The sequence below is a fragment of the Peromyscus eremicus genome, chromosome 4 (assembly GCF_949786415.1).
Source record: "Peromyscus eremicus chromosome 4, PerEre_H2_v1, whole genome shotgun sequence".
Classification (NCBI taxonomy): Eukaryota; Metazoa; Chordata; class Mammalia; order Rodentia; family Cricetidae; genus Peromyscus; species Peromyscus eremicus.
Window position 1 is genome coordinate 1,868,996 of NC_081419.1, and position 18,676 is coordinate 1,887,671.

Genomic DNA, 18,676 nt, shown 5'->3' on the forward strand with positions numbered 1-18,676 from the left:
CAGAGAAACTCTTAAAAAAAAAAAAAAAAGCAAACAACAAACTATCTGAGCATGTACTTGTGAGTGAGCCAGCCAGCATCCTCCTCCATGGGTTCTGCTGTACTTCCAGCAGTGAGTGAGATCTCTGTTTAGAGGTAATGCCTCATGGAATAGCAAATAGGTCTGTCTTCAGGTTCCTGTCCTGAACTCACTCAATCCTGGGCTGTGACCTGGAAGTGTAAGCCAAATAAGTCTGTCCCTCCCTAATTTGTTTTTGTCAGAGTGCTTTATCAGAAATGGAGAGGAAGCTAGAATACTCTCAGGGCCAGGGACCTCTCCTGAGCCACAGTCACATGAGTGAATGGGCCTCAGTGCCTAGGGCACTAAGCAGACCTTAGGAAGAAATGTCTGCCCCTCCTTTTCCACAGAGGTCAGGGTTTGGGGTCTAGTCACTGTGATGGCACCTGGAGGAAAGGACCACTTACAGGTCACACTAGAGGCCACCCTACACAGCCATCCAAACAGACTCGGGCCTGGTTGAGGGTACTCTGAATCCTTTGCTCATTACTTGGGGTTTTCAGACTAAGCCTCCAGGGTTCAGAGAGGCTGGTTTTGGTTCTGTCCGTGAGCACTCCCACTTCAGCCCAATTCTAGGCCAGCTTCCTCTCAGAGACAGAAACTGGAGGTGAAGGACCCTGTCCTAGATCACAAGATGTCCACACCCTCCTTCTCTGGAGGATCCTAGGAAGCCTTCCGTGGGCCCACACTCAGTGACTTCCAGTGACACACCCATCCCATCTTGCTATGCCCCAGTAGATAGGAGGGCCACACCTAGATCTCTTGGCTCTGGGATCTCCAGACAAAGGTTCGTACTCCACCTAACGAAAAGCAGGGATTGGGCAAGAAGGCCACTTTCCTCTCAGAGCACAGCCTAACTGTGGGTGCAGGACCAGAGGTAGTCCTGAGATTCTAGCCAGAAATAGGGTGCCAACAGACGCTCAATGATCACATGGTCTTGAAGGGATGTGATATCATCAGGAAAGCACAAGGGCAGTCTGTGGTGCTGACAGAATGTGGGCACCACTGTGTAGCTGTTTGGCGTCAGAGCGGCACCTGCAGTGTGTGACAGTGGCCGGAACTCAGCAGGTGCCAGATGGCCATTGCGTGAGCAGGTTAATGGATGGACGCATGGGTGGGTACATGGATGGACGGATAGGTAGATGGATGGCATGGATGGGTGGATAGACATGATCTGCAAGAATGATAGCTGGATGGATAGATGGCATTAATAAATGGATGAATGAAAGGATGGATGGACATAGGAATAATGTGCATCAATGGATGGAGGGCATTCATGGTTGCATGGATGATTGGATAAACAGATGAAGTGCTTGGATGGATGGGTGGACGGGTGAGGAGATCAGTGAGAAAGAGCTGGGTATGTCACCCGTTGTAACCACAGAAATGTGTCTAATATTTCCTTCCCTTCTTGGGTGCTCACTCTTTACTGTTGAGTCCCTCTGAGCCCCTCCTTGTGGCCCTGTGGCTTTGCTATTGACTCCTGTGGTCCGATCCTGGCTCATGTGTCAGAAGTGTCTGATGGCTGTGCCTTCTCACTGCCACCCCATGTTTGTTCTTGTCCTATCTGAGTCCTCTGCTGGCCCCTGCCCCCTGGAATTCTCTATCCTGCTGTCCCCTTAGGGCTTTTCTCTTGCAGTCACCTTTCAGTGATCCCAAGATTTGTTATTGAGCACCTTGGTTACACCAGTTTGCCTGGAGGACGACAGCTCCACAGTGTCATGAGAAGTGGATATTGTTTATTTCGTGCTCAATTTTCACTGAGAGATAGCAAATCTCAGACAGGCTCCAGGCCACACAGCTGAAGAGTGACAGAGTGGGATGGTTTTTCAGACCTCACTGTCTGTGTGGAGAACACTCTGCCCCTGTGCCGCTGAAAGCTGGTGTCCCTGCACCCTTCCCTGCCTCCCCTCAAACTCTGAACTGGTGGCAGAGGTTGGCACTGAAACCTGCTCTGCTTTGGTCAGAACTCCACAATGTCCTTATCAGGGTCTTCGGAGAGAAGAGCAATCATTGAGGTGAGCTTGGCGGTCCCCTCCTTCCACACTATGGGTGACTTGTCATGCCACAGGGACTCAGCACTGCGGTCCACTAGGGCTGCAGAGCCCAGCTGGAAAGGCAGAGATGCTATTGAGCACACAGCCCATGCAGGGGCTTTGGAAACCAGGCGGATAACACTTCTGCCTGGGATGGAGAGAAAATCCAAAATAAACCCAAGAGACTGCTGTTTTCCATATGGTACCCAGGCCTTGTCCTTGCAGTCCACTGACAGAAAATTCCAAAGAAGATCAGCCCTGTCCTTAACTGGAATATATTACATGTTATATTCCAGTATAGTGTAATACATTCCACTGTAGTGCTTGGTGGTAACATTGTGTGACAGGATGGGCTCCAGGTACAGAGAACTTGACACCTGGCACAGCACTCGGTCACCTCTGCTTATTGTACCCTCTCCAGTGTGGCCTTCAACATGCTAAAATGTTCTCACACCTTCTCCCCCATCCCTGAGCCCAGAAGGAGGAAGTCACTGAACTTCGTGAGACACCTTAACAGGCCCTGCCTCACCTGCTGTTGGACTCTGAGCCTTACTTTCTTGGGCCACCGAATGGGGGCTGATAGACATACTGTGATGGCCACAATGGGAGGCCATGAGCAGCTTCTTCACCCTGTGCTCAGCGAGTGGAAATGCTTACTCCTGGTCACTGTCACCAGTAAATTCTGATTGGCTGGGAAGACCCAGCCCCTGCCTTAAGCTGGCCCTTGCTGTTGCCAGGAGGGTGTCTGCACATCGTGCTGCAGCCTCTGTGGACTCTTCATTTCTTCTCTGTCCACATATCGTAATAGGAGAGAAGTGGAGTACACGATTCTGTGAGCTTGGCTGCTCTGTGAGCAGGTGTCTTCTGACCAGCTGGCAAGTTCCAGCATCAGCTGTGTGGGGTCATCTGGGCTGTGACTTGTACTTGTGGCATTCATTATTGCATTCCAATTATTTGCCGTTTTTGGATGGACATGTGGTGCTCCCACGTCTGGGGCCATTGACAATACTGCTATGAGACTATATGTATGTGTATTGGCCCGAGTGAGTCCCTCTTTACTTTATGGGTGAACTGATTTGGGGAAGTTTATTTAAGTGTTTGTCCTAGTTTCCAGGGTTGGAACTGCTAGGTCATATAGTTCTGTGTTTAACTCAATGAAAAAGCAAACAATGTATCTTAAAGAAATACCCATTGGTACCGGAGACTGATGGAGACAGGCACATGCCCTCCCAAATCTAGGGCAGAAGCATTTATGCTTTGTAATTGCAGTAGTTGTGAGCACCAACCTGACAAGTGTGCAACAGGTATTTGGTAGATAGATGATGCATTGTAGGGTAGATGAATAGATGCATAGATGTATGGATGGGTGGATGGATGGATGGAAGGATGGATGGATGATTGAGTGGATTGTTGGATGGAAGGATGGATAAATAGATGGGTGGGTGATTAGTGGATTGATGGATGGATGATTGGATGGACAACTGAGTGGATTGTTGGATAAAAGAATGGATAAATAGATGGGTGGGTGGTTAGTGGATGGATGGATGGATGAATGGATGGGTAAGTAGATGGGTGGGTGGGTGAATGTGGGAATAGGTGGAGGGATAATTAATGGAAGGGTAGATGAATAGATAGGTGGGTGGATAAGTACATGGATGATGAGTGGATGGGTAGGTGAACTGATGGATAGGTAGATAGATGGATGAACAGAAAGACAGATGAATGGACGGGTGAGTTGGATAGATGGATGAATGGATGGATAAAAATGTAAGTGAGCAGATGGGTAGGTAAGAGAATAAATGTATGCTTAGATAATGGATGGATGGAAAGGGGAGTGGGTAAATAGATGGTTGGGTAGATGAATGTGTGGGTGAACAGATAGATGGGGAGATGAATGGGTTAATCCCTAGATGGGCCAGCCTAGCTTAAGTAGTTCTTCAGAGCAGCATCTGCTGAGAGGAAGTGTTTCCCTGAGGACATCTCGTCTCAAGGTCTTTCCTGGGCTGCTCTCTGGCCCAAAGCATCAGGCTGGGTCTCCTGGGTCCCCCAGATCCCTATGAGTACCTGTGCTGCTTACTCATGAGCTTTTGTCCTTTTGTAGGGTGACATCCAACAGTTGCTCTTTGTCTCTGACCACCGGGCTGCCTATGATTACTGTGAGCACTACAGCCCCGACTGTGACACCGCGGTCCCTGACACACCTCAGTCACAGGACCCTAACCCAGATGAATACGTGAGTTACCTCTGGCTGGGTTCATGGTGGGAGTACAGTCAAACCCCAGGATGGTGCAGAGCCAGCAGGATTGGGATTATAAAGGACTGTGGAAGCTGCAGGACCGAGTTTGAGTTTTAAACAAACCGTAGGGGAAGCAGTGTGTGATGTCTGATCCACTTTACCGCGGAGCAGCTACACCGCCCCCGCCATGATGGAGTCTCTCAAGGGAGTGTCATCAGCAGCTACGTCCTTTAACCCTCCACACACATCCCTAGATGGATGCAGAGAGGTGCCCTTTACCCCTAGGCTGGGCCTCACCTGTTCTCCAGAGCTCAGTCCATTCCCTCATGGGCACCTGAAGTTCTGCAATAGGGCATGCTCAGCCCTGTGGTATAGTGGTCGGCGCCCTGAGTCCCACAGCAGCAGCAACTCTGAAGGACAGCCATGTCTGCCCCTTTGCCCTTCTCCCCACTTCCCACTCCGGTTGCTGGGTCACTCTCCTCACCTTCCTATGCCTTCCTCTAGCAACACCTTATTCATTTTACTTGGAGTTCTCTGGCTGGGCTGGTCTCTTGCTTCTCTGAGTATCTTTGCATCTCAATCTGTACTTCTCCATCCCTCCTCTTTCACTGCTGGTCAGAGTAGGTGGGGGCTTTCATGGGCAGTCGGGTTCCCTGGCCTAGGCCACACCCCCACATAGCCTGAGATGGTGTTGGATGGAGGTCTGAGGCCAGCCCCCACCAGGTCCCTGATTTGTATTTGAGGGCAGAATGCCTGCTTGTGACTATAAATCCCTCCTGCTGGGTACCCATGTTTTGGGGTTGAAGGTCAAGTTTGGTGGCTAATGGCTGTGGCCCACAGAAATCACACTTTGTCCTGACACTGATTCCTAGGGGTCAGATGTAACCACTTTTAGGGCTCCACTTTTGCTGACCTCTCAGGAGAGTGTGGGGTTGCCTATCCCCATGTTGGGCTTCTGGGTCTTGTTCAGCTCCTCAGGGAGTGGCTGAGGGAATAGCCCTGTCCAGGGACCCTTGGGACTGGGCAATGCCTTATGACATCTGATTTCCCACCTGAGCCAGGGCAAGGAGTTTGTCAGGCTGCCCTGTAATATGTCCATTTCCTTCTTCATATGGGCACCATTGACTTCAGTACCCAGAAGGAGACGGTGAGACCTATTACTATGAGTACCCGTATTATGAAGACCCTGAAGACCCAGGGAAGGAGCCTGCCCCCACGCAGAAGCCAGTGGAAGCCGCCAGAGAAACCACGGAGGTTCCTGAGGTCTGAGCTGGACTGGGACTGGGCTGGGGAGGTTCGTGGTTCCTCGGGCCATGGAGCAGGGGAGGGCAGACAGCCAGAGGCTATGAACACATGCCCATAATCCTAGCTCTTGGGAAGCTGAGGCAGGACAATCATGAGTTCTAGGCCAGCCTGGGCTACAGGGTGAGACACGCCCCCTCTCGCCCCCCTGTCCGCCACCTCCCCCGCCCCCGCTGCCACCCACGCACATATGGAAGCTTAAGCTGTGGTTTGGACCTTTCCTGGTGTCACTGCGTGGGCCTCCATCTACTCACGCCACTCTTGGTACCTGGTGTATTCACGCAGTGGCCGCCTCCCTCATTTTCTCTGCCTTCCAGAGATTGAGGGCCCTGAACCCAAGTCCACAGGCCTTGGGTGAACTTCACATCCACACTCGGCTGCTGATCACTCTCCTACTAAAGGAATGCTAGGATGGATGCCTAGACAATCCTGGATCCAGGTACCCTGACTGCCTCTTTCTATCCTCTGCCCCCAGGAACAGACCCAGCCTCCACCAGAAGCCCCTACAGTGCCTGACACTACCGGCAAGGAGGAGGACCCAGGAATTGGGGACTATGACTACTTCCCCACTGACGACTACTACACTCCCTCCCCTTACGAAGACCTTGGCTACGGCGAGGGTGTAGAGAACCCTGACCAGCCCACCAACCCCGACTCAGGGGCCGAGATCCCCACTAGCACCAGCGTTACCGCCAACAGCTCCAACGTAATTGCCTCCCTTTCTTTATGCCTTGAACTAGGGGCAGGGGTGGGGAAGGGGCAAAGGCCATGGCTCTGGTCGCTGCTGAGCACCTACTTCCTTGGGTGGCCTTCATCACCCACACCCCCCATATCCTGGCTCCCAAGTTCCCTGTAGTGGGGTTGAGTATGATTTGGAAGCCATTGGCTTTTTGAGTTTATTTCAGTTTCCCCTGAAAAACAGGTAGATTAGCTTTGTTGGGCTCTGAATTCTCATTCTCAGGGTGGCTCAGATAACACTGTAGGTTTTGGTTACAGGAGTACCATCCGTGACATCACGGAGTAACCCTCATGGGGCATTGTGTTCTTCACTATTGGGAAGAACCTCAGTTTCCAGGGTGCAAGCTGTAAGCGCCAGCTGAGTGCAGACCTCCCCGGGGATGGGGTGCAGTTCTGAGGGGCACTGCTGTTTCTCCCTGCCCTAGCTTGTTACGGTGTCTTGGGCAGTTTGGGGACCCATCCCCATGGTGGCTGGGAGGTGTGCAGCAGAAAGGCTGTGGAGACCACTTGTCTTCCTTCGTGGAATCCCTCATGGCCTTTAGCTCTAACTGTTCTGTTCTGGGGCCACTGGTTGTTATATGTGCAGCAAAAATAGCTGGACTCAGGGCCTGCCAGGCAAAGTCTGCATGTCAGCTGGTCAGCCTCCCTGAGTGACCCTGCCACTTCTGTCCCTTCATCTGCAGCCAGCTCCGTCTCCAGGGGAAGGGAAGGATGACCTGGGCGTTGAGTTCACCGAGGAAACCATTAAGAATCTAGACGAAAACTACTATGACCCATACTTCGACCCCGACTCCGACTCTAACGGCTCCCCATCAGAGATAGGGCCAGGCATGCCGGCTAACCAGGATACCATCTATGAGGGGGTAAGAGACCCAGGCTCCGCTGCTCAGGGGCATCTGGGCAGTGGGAAGGGACAGCACTTCCAGAAGTCTGAGGGTGGTAAGAGTGGCCACGGTTGCCATGCGGCTTCATTCTTCTCTTTTAATTAATTAGAGACAGGATCTCACTGTGTAGCCTTGGCTAGCCTGAAATTCATTATGTAGACCAGACTGGCCTGATGTGCATATAGATCCATCTGCCTCTGCCTCCCAAGCAAGCACTGGGGTTAAAGGCGTGCGCCACCATGCCTGACTGAGCTTCATTCTCTGAAGTGGCCTCTCTGACTTCCATCAGGTGCCTCATTGCCTGACTGTGTTGATATAGGCATGGCCAGGTGTGGGGATGGGCGGTCCGCTTCAGCTTGTGATCCTGCTTTTGGACACGAGGGGAGTGCCTAACTGCAGGGGGCACCCTGGTTTTGCACCAGTTTTGTGTCACATGGACTTTTTGTTCCCTTTCTCTCCCCCCGTCCTTTCTCTCTGGAATCTCACATTCCACCGCCACCCAGATTGGAGGACCTCGAGGTGAGAAAGGGCAAAAGGGAGAGCCAGCCATCATTGAGCCGGTAAGGACATACATGTGTGTGCAAAAACTGTGCCTGTGAGCTGCGGTGTCCTCTGCTAAGCTCATGATCATCTTGTAGGGTGTGATCGGACTGTGGGTCTCCACTCTCTGCCCACCAGGCCACTCAAGAAGCCACCCCCATGTCCTCTACATCCTCTGATTCACAGATAATTGGGAGTGAAAGAATATTCTAGAGCTTGGTCAAGGTGGTGGGCAACGTGTAGATCACACGTGTCTGTACTTGTAGAGAAGGCAGAGGGTCAGAACACCTCTGCGGAGAGAAGAAGGGACACAGACCTTGAGAGGGAGACTGGACCAAGGCTGGGTGGGGAACTCCTAGTGTCAGTAGCAGGGTGGTAGTTAGTTAAGGACCTCCCCTCTCTGTGCCCTTTATGCCTCCATTTGAGTCCATTTGCTGCTACCATTGAAACGGAAAAGATCTGAAGCCATGTCAAGGGAGTGTAAGTGGCTTTGAGGTAGGACACCCCCCCAACCCTGAGCAAATCCCCATGCCATTAGCCAATAGAATCCTAGGTAAGTTAGCACAAGGACCTGCAGAGAGTGTATGGCTGTGTGCAGTCCATGCCCCTCCTGGCCTTGGTGAGGGCGTCCTTGTCCTGCTAGGTGCTGTGGCCTGTTTGGGTCCTGAGAACAGAAAGCTGTGCAATTGGCTGAACTGGGCTCGGTAGACATGGGAGTGTGGGCTCAGAATTGGCTTTGCCCAGGGGAGCTGGCCACTGAGTCATCCATCCTAGCATATCCTGTGAGTACCCAAGGGAGGAAGCCCTTGTCCTACATCCTGGCATTGCAAGGCTGGGAAGTTGTCAGTTCCACCGCCAGGACTCAACTCCCTGGGGCTGAGTTCATGACATGACCTTGGGGCTCCCTAGGACAGAGAACCAGCCTCATAGGGCCCCCACCTTCACGCAGGGGAAGAGCCTTGCTTGGCAGCGCTTAGTAGGCCAGTGGACTAGGGCAAGCTCCCTGGCTTGGCCTCTTTCCTGGCCAAGGGAAGCCCTGGAAGAAAGCCTCCTGCTGGTTCCAAGGGCTCTGCCTGCTGCTCATGCCCCTGGCTCCCCCTGGCACTGAGCCCGAGGACATGTACCCTCTTCCCAGACTGCTCTGTGGATCCAAAGAAGACAACTCTTATCTGAAGCTATAGGCTCAGGGAACAAAGGGAAAGCGTGCAGAGCATGGGGGTAGCCCAACTTGGGGACCCCTTGCTCAACTCCATTGGAAATCTCAACCCAAGTTCATGTTCACAGGAGGCTAGTCCTAAAGAGGAGCATCTCAAGGGACCAGGGCAGACTTACCTCCTGGCACATGCCTGAGGCTTGCTCCACTCTGTGCCAGGGGGAGGCTGCAACACTGATGGCCTCTCTGTTAGCTGGACCTCCTTAAGGTACCACCTCAACTGGACTTGGCCCCAGGTGGAGGACATGGTCAGCCATTGCAGCCCCTTGACCCAGTCCCTGATGCTTCATTAAAAGGGGCATCTTTCCTGAGTAGGGCAGTGAGATCCCAGAAAAGGCAGGTACCCAAGGCTCTGTGGGCCTCAAGGCTGGTCTTCAGCTTCAGAAGTGGTTGGGTGGTACCTTTAAACAGGCTTACTTAAGCTTATTGTGTGTGGAGTTGGCACCCCAGTTCTGAAAACAGAAGAGGCACGGAGAGAGCCCCATTAGAGGGCTGCCCTGAAGAAGGCTGTGGGCGAGGGTGGTTCAGAGACAGCACTGAGGATGCACAGGCAGTCCAAGGGACACTCGTCTCTAGACGATCCAGCTCCTCTTCTCTGGGAACAGCACAAGCCATCTGGAGGCAGTTACAGAAGGACCCCCACCCCCGCCTGATGCTCGCTTCTTCCCAGCTTCCTCAGAGTGTCCACAGGGCCTTTGGCAAGTCCCCACGGAGAGATGGTGTAAACATTTGGAATTGTCAACCTGGAGCGCCGCCAGATGTCCTCAGAGTCTTAGCTATACATAAACAGATGGAGGCCTTGGGGACTGGCGGTGCATACCCTGCTCCGTGTGGGGGCGGCTGCTATCCCCTCTCCCCAACACCTGTCCCACAGAATGGATTTTCAACAGAATGGGGTTACAGTCCATCCCCTGCATCCAGGAGGACAGGACTGGCCTTCCCTGCTCAGGTTTTAGCTCCTCTAATTTATCCTCAAGACAAGGGGCTCCGTAAAAGGACAGATCTGACTTGGTGGATACGGGGCAGACCCAGCAATATCCTTGGCGCCAGCCTACAATGGGCTCAAGGACCAGTAAGTGCTGAGTTGATGCCTCTCACCTGGTGGGGCGATGATGCCACCCACTCCACTCTGCCTTCCTGGTTTATCATTGCTTTTTGTTTTTTTTGGTTTTTTTGTTTGTTTGTTTGTTTTTTGAGACCATGTCTCAAGTAGCCCAGGCTTACTTGCTAAGTAGTTTAGGATGACCTTGAACTCCTAATCCTGGGATTATGAACCATACCTAGTTCCTACAGTGCTGGAGTTCAAGCCCAGGCTTTGTGCATGCTAGGCTTTACCAAGTGAGCTCCGGCCCCAGTCCGTCATTGCTTCTAGTTTGTTCTGCTTAGCAGATGGATGGATCTCCGTTAAGGATGGGTTTGAGAGCTGGGAGTGATAGCACACGCTTATGATACCAGCACCTGGGAGGTTGAGGCAGGAGGATCTGAGCTCCGAGCTAGCCTAGGCTACAGAGCAAGATCTTTTCTCACTGCAAAGTAAACAACTGTCTTCAGTTTGGCCAAGTCTGAGATCTTTTATTTCTGGTTCTTGTTTAGCCATATGTATTTAAGATAACAAAACAGTATGGCTTATTTTTATTATTATTATTGTGTGTAGGTACACTTTGGTATAGATATGTGCTGTGTATGCCTGTGGGAGGGTGTACATACATGCAGAGGCCAAAGGTAGATGTCAATTGTTTTCCTCAATTGATCTCCAATTTATTCTTTTTTAAGATTAATTTTATTTTTAACCATGTCTAAAGTGTCTGCCATGTATGTGCAGGTGCCCTCAGTATCCTGAAGAGGGTTCCCCTGGAGGTAAGGTGGTGGAGAGCTCAGCAATGGTCTAGACCTGTCTCCAGTTACGGGTGCACACCACCAAGCCTAGCTTTTATATGGATACTGGGACCCAGACTCAGGTTCTCATGGTTGCACACTTTATTAACTGAGCCATCTCTCCAGCCCTCAAGCATGATGCTTTGACATACCCGACGTATGTATACACAGTAAAGAGCTCAATCTGCCACCCCGTGTCACAGCCTTTCTTTGTGTGAACCTGGGTCAGTGTGTGTGTGGCTGTGGTGGGGGTTAGTGAGCGTAGCTGAGTTTATTTCTGATAGACCGCTAGTGAATAAGCCCTGTCAGCTACAGAGACCTTCTCCTGTAGTTCTGAGCCCCAGTGCATTAGGAGATGGGTGGGGTGGTGAGGTGCAGGGTAGGGCCAGCATGTCTTGGAAGGCCATGGGACCAGGGACTGGTTCCTCTAGCCACATGCCTTCCTTTTTATTCTGACCTGGGGTGATCCGGGGCTTGCCTCCTGTGAGATCCTGCGATGCTGCCCCCGCTCCACAGAACAACAGTGTGTGTGTCTGGAAAGACAGCTGCTGTCTCCTGGGCCCTGCCAGGGCCAGTGGTTCCCTTAATCCCTTCTCCACTTCTGAGTCCTCCCAGCTGCCTGTCAGGGGAAACGGGAAGTGGGAAGATGAGCCGCTTGGATGAGTTCTCTGTGTACATCGCACGCACAAATATTTCTCCTAGCGCATCTGTGTAAACATGGCGTATAGCTTCCCAGCGACCAGGAACCCTCAGAGGCAGGGTGGATAAGGCTTGTGTGGTGGGGTACTTTGCAGCCCTTGGTCAGCTGTGTCTCATCCCCACCTCCTTGGCCATGGTGACCAGCCTTTCAGGTCTCACACCTCCACTTGAGTAGGTCTTTTCGCTTGTCAGAGCGAAGCCCAGGTTTGAGAAGAGAGTCATGTACTTTCAAAGACATATAGGAGGCATGATGGCATCCATTATCTCAGCAGAATAGCCCTTCCTATTTCCTTTGGCTGGGAGACTAGAAAGGGACCTGGCTCAAGGCCAAGGGCTCCAGCCACTCCCTCCATTATTCCTGCAGTCTTGAGAACCAACGGGGAGACATATCTATGCATGTCTCACACCTGCCTAGCCTGTACAGCATGCAAGTGTCATGACAAGGTCCTACAGCTACCCCAGTCTGCCCCAGACTCTGGGTACCAGCTGCAGGCCTGTGTGTAGATCCCCACCCCACCCTCCCAGCACAGATTCTCCTAAAGTGTGCATGGGACTCAGATCGTTCTGGGTGGGTGGGTGGGTGGTGATAGGGAGATCAAGAGAAGTCTGAGTGGTGCTTTATGAAGGGGGCACCCAGAAATGCAGATCCCGGAGCAGAAAAGCCCTTCTTTCAAGACAGGGCCAATAGGCAACAGGAGGCCTTATCCCCTTTGGGGTTGGACACAGTGAGAGCAGGAGACAAGATGAAACCTCTGTTCAGGAATGATGGGAAGAAGGCAGTTGTGGGTCAGGTGACTTCAGCAGAGCGCTGGGCACTTGGGAGGAGGGGCTGGGTGTGTCCTGACTACCCTCAGCCCACGTAGTTCCTTGTCCTCAGCCTTCGTCAGTCCGTCTGGGTGCCTGGTTCTGGGGTCTGTTCTACCCCTTGGGTAGCTGGATACTCTTCAGGTAGAGGCAGAAGACAGGAGTAGTAGTTGGGGCCGTTTCTCTCATCCTGGCGAATTGTGGTGCTCTTGTCAAAGTTGTGTTTGAGGAGAGCCTGTGGAATGCGAAGATGGGGAGAGTGTTCCCCACCACAGGCCACTGCCCGTGAGTCAGCCCTATAAGGACTAACTGACCCCTCGGTTGACTGTTGTAAATCTAGAATGTTTTCCACCAGCTCGGCGGCTGGGCTGGGCTGGGCCCTTGATCTCAGATGTCCTCTTCTCCTCCTCTCTGCAGGGCATGCTGATAGAGGGGCCCCCAGGCCCTGAAGGCCCGGCTGTGAGTGTCTGGTTCTATTGCCCTCTGACCTGTGGGAGGCACTGAGGGGGGATCTCCCCACTTCTGCAGATACCGGGGCCTGGGACTTCCCTGGCCCCTCTTCTGTTCTCACTTAACTGGAAGGTCTTTGCCCTGAGGCCATATCTGAAACCCCGTCTTGACTTGATTTTCAATTCCAGGGTCTTCCAGGACCACCAGGAACTACGGGTCCTACTGGCCAAGTGGGCGACCCTGGAGAAAGAGTAAGAAGCCAGTTTAGGTCCAAGACCATATGCTCTGTGGGGTTGTCTGTGCATCCTTCTTCCTCTTGCTTTGGTTCTTCCTCTCTCTATCCTGCTTTGCCTCCTGTATTGTTTTTCAGTGTAGAAATGACACTAAGAACATCTACTACTTCCTCAAATTGCCCCTCTCCCCAGGGCCATCCAGTGTCACCCCCCTCAGATCTTTATGGAGTTGACTCTCATCTGGCCCTGTGGCAGGAGTTTAAGAACCAACCTGGGTCCAGAGGCAGCCAGCAGGCAGCCCTCGGCAGTGGCCCTACATGAGTATGACAAGCTCGGAGGACCCTGGTGCTTCTGTGTCTCACAGGCAGCTAATGACCTGGAGCCTCCATTAGTTCTCACGTTAGCCCCTCTTATTAGAAATCAAGCCACTGGCTGGGAAGTTTGTTCTGGGTGGGATGTGAGCCATGCCCTGGGCCATGAGCTCCTTACCGACACTTGGTGGTGAGTCAGAGTACTGCAGCCCGTGAGTTTTCCTTCCTTCCTTCCTTCCTTCCTTCCTTCCTTCCTTCCTTCCTTCCTTCCTTCCTTCCTTCTTCCCTCCGTCCCTCCCTCTCTCCCTCCCTCCCTGCCTCCCTCCCTCCCCTCCTCCCTTCTTTCCTTTTTTGCCTGGTCATCTAATGAATGTCATCACTAATAATCAGACAGCCAAGTTGTAGACGAGGATGTTCATGTGTTAAGGACAGGCATTTGTCCCTGGAGCTGATTCTTGGCCCAGCACAGTAAGGTGTTTAAGCAGGAAGTAGAAAGGCAGATGATGGTGTGGTCTCATGGAAGGATGTCATGTAGTATGTTCAGCTGGCTATGGCCTCTTCCAGGCAGTGGTTGAGGATATCATGGTGGTTTAAGCAACTCTGGATAAATGGTAAAGTTAGGTAGATACAGGGAAGACTGGGAGGGGTCCTGGGTCCACAGCCCCCTATCATGTTGCTTCTTTCTCTGGGTTTCTAGAACATTTCCTGTTGCGGAGTCTTGCGCTGCTCTGTGCTTGCTAGCCTTTTTTCTGCTGCTCAGCTCTGTCCTCTTGTCTCTCTGACCAGTTTTCTTCCCTGTCTGCCTGTAGGGTCCCCCTGGGCGCCCAGGTCTTCCTGGGGCTGACGGCTTGCCCGGTCCCCCAGGCACCATGCTCATGCTGCCGGTGAGTGCTGTTAACTGGGGCTGAGGGGGGTGCAGCGGGCAGGGCCTGGAAGGGGTAGGTGCAGCGATCTGTGCAGCCCAGGAATGGGGTTTGGGTGGGTGGTCTTTGCAGCTGCCGCAGGCCCACATAGCTCAGCCCGTCGTTGGTACCAGGAGGAGAGAGGAAGGTCCCACTCTCTGGGTGAGATTCCTGGGGAAGCCTGCTGCAAGGCCCTCTGTCACTGGATAGACTCCCAGCTCCCTAGAGAGTCAACCAGTGATTGGAAGAAAAACAAGGGCTTCATTGGAAGCTACTTCTGTGGTTAGGTATCATCTTCTGTGGCTGTGGTGGTTTATTCTAGACCCTTCTGGAACCCACTGGAGTTGCTATTGAATCCTGTGTAATATTCTCTGTGTCTATAACAAGTGGAGGATGCTCCCTCAGGCCAATTGTTCATAGATGAAAGACTCCAGGCTCAGAGAGTAGCTCAAGGCCAACCTGGCCTCAGGTTCCAAAGTCAGACGTTTCCTAGACATCTATGTCTTGGTAGCCGGCACCCAACCACTGCTGCTGGCATTGGGGTCTCTGCAGTTACAGGAGACCATGAGGGGAGGGGTACAGGCCCTGGACTCCTGTCTACCTCTGGAGAACAGCTGGGCCCTTGCAAAAGTGCCCGCAGGACGGAGGGTTCTAGGTAGGTCAGGCCTAACAAACGTGGGAAAGGAAAGGAGTTAGAAGCAGACATAGGCAGGGCTGGACCAGCCCCCCCAGCCATCTTGTTCTTAACTGTGTTCCTTCCCCTTATCTCCTTCACTGTGCCTGAGCACTGTGTCCTCAGCACGCTAGTCAACACTTTGTCCTCAGGACTGTGTTCAGTACTGTGTCCCAGGACTGTGTTCAGCACTGTGCCTTCATCACTGTGTTCATCACTGTGCCTTCATCACTGTGTTCCCAGGTCCGTGTCCTCAGCACTGTGCTCTCGGGACTCTGTTCCCAGCACTAGTTAAGTCCAGTGCTCCTGGGACGGCTGGTATGGAGGAGGATGGGAAGTTGGCAGTTCCCCTCCCGAGGGCAGATGTTAAAGAAAGTGCCATCTGGTGCCCATGTTCTCCTCCTAAGGCCTCAGAACAAGAGCACCAACTGCATTTTACTCCCTTGTCACACTGAGGGAGACCCCACGTGGAGCCATGGTGTCCCTTGCAGGTCCCTTGGACCTTGCCCTGTTTCTTTGACCCCTGGCTATTCTTTGCAGTGATGGGGGTCTGTGGTTCCTCAGGCTGCAAAACAATGAAGACCCAAAGTCCTCTGTGGGCACAGGCCAAGTTTCAGATGTCCAGGCTTTCAGAAGGGCTGTGATAGCTGTGGACCAGGGCCGTGTGCATAAAGGTTCTGGGATTGGGAGTCTGCTTTACTTAAGGCCTCATGCTGGGATCAGAGTGGGTACCATGTTCCATCCCTAGTGACCCTTTCACCTTGCTCTCGCAGTTCCGGTTTGGAGGTGGTGGTGATGCTGGTTCTAAGGGCCCCATGGTCTCTGCCCAGGAGTCCCAGGCCCAAGCTATCCTCCAGCAAGCCAGGGTAAGTAATGTGGATGCCTGGGTTCTGTGTGGTGGAGCCTGGCTCCGGTGGCTGCATGGTTGACTCACAGTTTGCCTGGTCAGGAGCATAGGGAGGGTTGGGTCCTCCATGTACAGCTGGAGAATGTAGGGAGCTTAAGGAAAGTTTTCAGGGGTACCCTGTCCAAAGAGAGGGGTGAGAGGCCTCTGGACCTCTGCAGCTTGTCTGACCCAGTGAACCCCTCTTCTGCCGTGTGCAGACATTCACCTCTGGGCCAGGCCTTGCACTTGGGGCTAGCCATGGGGAAAGGAACTCTCAGGGCTCCAGGTGGGGGTGCTAGGTGGTTGACTCAGTCTCCCAGGGCTGGGGTTGGGGTTGAGTGCAAGAACACGCCCTAGGAAAGAGCTTATGGACCCGGGGTCCCTCACTTTGGGCCCAGAATCTTTCATGGACCCCCGAGGCTCTTGCATTGGGTCCAGGGTCTCTCACACTGAGCCCAGGGGCACTAGGTCTGGGTCCAGGGTCCCTTCCGTCCCAGTGAGCACATCTGTAGATGGCATCACTAAGAATGTGGCTCCAGATTGCTGATTGCCTGTGACTGGCTTGATGTTGCCACTGCCCGGTGGGGTGGGCAGGTGGGTGGTCCGCTGGTGAAGTGTGGATAAGGCCAGCATAGAATTCCTTGTTTGGGAAATAGTGATACTACTCTGTGCAGTGCAGAGGAGACATTAGTGGCCAGAGTGCACTGGGGTACCTGAAGGACAGTTTCAGTATTGTGTGGTTGCCATGGAACAGAGTAGCCAGTGATAAACCCAAATCAGATGAGGCTCTCCCTGGGATTAGGTTTGTTGACATGTGCCTGCCTGGCTGGCCTCTTCATCTGTGTGCATTTTGTCAAAGCCAACCGAGAGAGGGCTTGAATGATTTTTTTTTTAAGATTTATTTTTATTCTCTGTGAGTGTTTTGCTTGCATGTGCGTGCCTGGTGCCCATGGAGGCCAGAAGAGGCATCAGATCCTCTGGAACTGGAGTGACAGATGGTTGTGAGCCACCATGTGGGTGAGGAAAATTGAACTTGGGTCCCCTGAAAGAAGTGCTCTTAACCCCTGAGCCATCTCTCCAGCCCCAATTTTTAAAAATATTTTTAGTATTGTATATTTTTATTTGTAAATTTAAAAACATTTAATATTGTATATTTTTATTATTGTGTGTATGGGTGTATTTGCACATGTGTGTCCATGTGTATGGAGGCCTGAAATGAATGTCAGGTATTTTCCTCTATTGGTCTCTATCTTTATTTTGAGACAAGGTCTCTCACTGAACCTGGAGCTCACTGATTTGTGTAGGCTGGCTGGCCAGGAGCTCCAGGAATCCAGCTGTTTTGCCTTCCAGCACTGGGAACAGAGACAGGTACTGGCACATCTGGCCTTTTACATGTGTGCTGGGAATCCTAACTCAGATTCTCATGTTTGCATAGCAAGCAGTTTGCCACCTCCCTAGCCTCCGGGTAGTTTTAAAATGCAAAATAATCTTCCAAACTTAAGATGGCACTGTGGTGGGGGTTGGAACCCTGCAACAGAGCAGTTCTTTGGGCAGACAAGTTGAGCCTGTGTGGAGGCTTGCAGGAGTCACACCAAGTTGAGGGTTAGTGTGTGAGCAGGAGCCCAGGGCCCACAGGCTCTCCCGTGCACCACACACACACACACACACACACACACACACACACACACACACACACACACATACACACACACACCCTTCGTTGCTGGAGAGTACCTAGTGTTTCTCTCAGGAAATGAAACAGTCCAAATCCACAGGGAAAATACACACCTCAGCCCAGCCCAGGAAAGGAGACTACATTTCAGATTTGGTATGGGGGGGGGGGGGGTCCACAAGCAGGGCCTCTCCAAACAGGGCTGGAAGAGAGGAAGGCACTGGGGACCGTGCCCACAGTGAGGCAGCGGGTTGCACTGACGTTTATCTCTGTGCCCTGATTCCCAGAATTGAGTGGGTGAGACCCCTGTGAACCTCCAGTCTTTCCTGTCCTAGGCCCCGTTTTCCCCTGGCCACGTGTCACAGGTCAGGAGCCAGAAAACCAGGCCAGGTCCACCCATAGTCCTTTTCTCATCTCCCTCCCTTTCCTTTGCAGTTGGCACTGAGGGGACCAGCTGGTCCAATGGGTCTTACCGGGAGACCCGGCCCCATGGTGAGTGATTGGCAGGTCTGGGGCCGGTTGGTGGAGAACATTGGATGGCCCTCTGCCCAGCACCTTTGTGCCCAGTTGGGAGCCAGCTCAGACAGGTGGCCTCTTGGAGCTGTTCCACCCCGTTGTGGGAGCACATGTCAGGGGGATGGCTATGTGCAAGGTCACTTGAAGTGTTGGGAGATTCCTGGGAAATAGCCCTCAGTTTAAGCATGGTGGGAGGATGGGGGTACTCCCTCCCCACCTCTACCCTTGAGCTCCAAGCTCTCCCTGTAAAGCACACACTCTAGGCTACTTTCACTTTTCTCTATCACAGGGCACACAGCAGGTGGGGGAGGGGCTGCTGTGCTAGAGGCCTGGAGATGTTCTCAGAGGCTGAGTCCATACAGCTGTGCTGGCTGCACCTTTGGCTCATGAGGAATCAGCTTTTCTGTCTTTCTGGGGTCTTCTTCCTTACAGTTCTGTCCCAGGGTCAAAGATAACCCCAGTGTGGGGGGTGGCGGTGGGAGGGGTCTAGTTAATTCAGTTTGGCTCTCCTCTGGGGCATCACATTGCAGCGTGGATGTCATGTATTCAGGGACACTCAGCTGTCGTCCAGGTGTCCAATACATGCTCTGGGGACTGGGAGTAGGCTCTTACGAGGACACAGCCACCTCCCTGCCCTCCAGAGAGGAGG

At 52.7% G+C, this 18,676-nt stretch overlaps 1 protein-coding gene across 1 annotated transcript in view; it reads left to right on the forward strand.

Moving 5' to 3' along the window:
* Col5a1 (collagen type V alpha 1 chain) overlaps positions 1-18,676 on the forward strand; it is a 152,375-nt gene that overhangs the window by 61,338 nt on the left and 72,361 nt on the right. The window contains exons 5-14 of the mRNA XM_059262197.1: positions 4,195-4,326; positions 5,461-5,592; positions 6,107-6,337; positions 7,053-7,232; positions 7,757-7,813; positions 12,802-12,843; positions 13,023-13,085; positions 14,188-14,262; positions 15,727-15,819; positions 17,947-18,003. Coding sequence (XP_059118180.1) covers positions 4,195-4,326; positions 5,461-5,592; positions 6,107-6,337; positions 7,053-7,232; positions 7,757-7,813; positions 12,802-12,843; positions 13,023-13,085; positions 14,188-14,262; positions 15,727-15,819; positions 17,947-18,003 — 1,062 coding nt within the window. The remainder of the gene's footprint in view (positions 1-4,194; positions 4,327-5,460; positions 5,593-6,106; positions 6,338-7,052; positions 7,233-7,756; positions 7,814-12,801; positions 12,844-13,022; positions 13,086-14,187; positions 14,263-15,726; positions 15,820-17,946; positions 18,004-18,676) is intronic.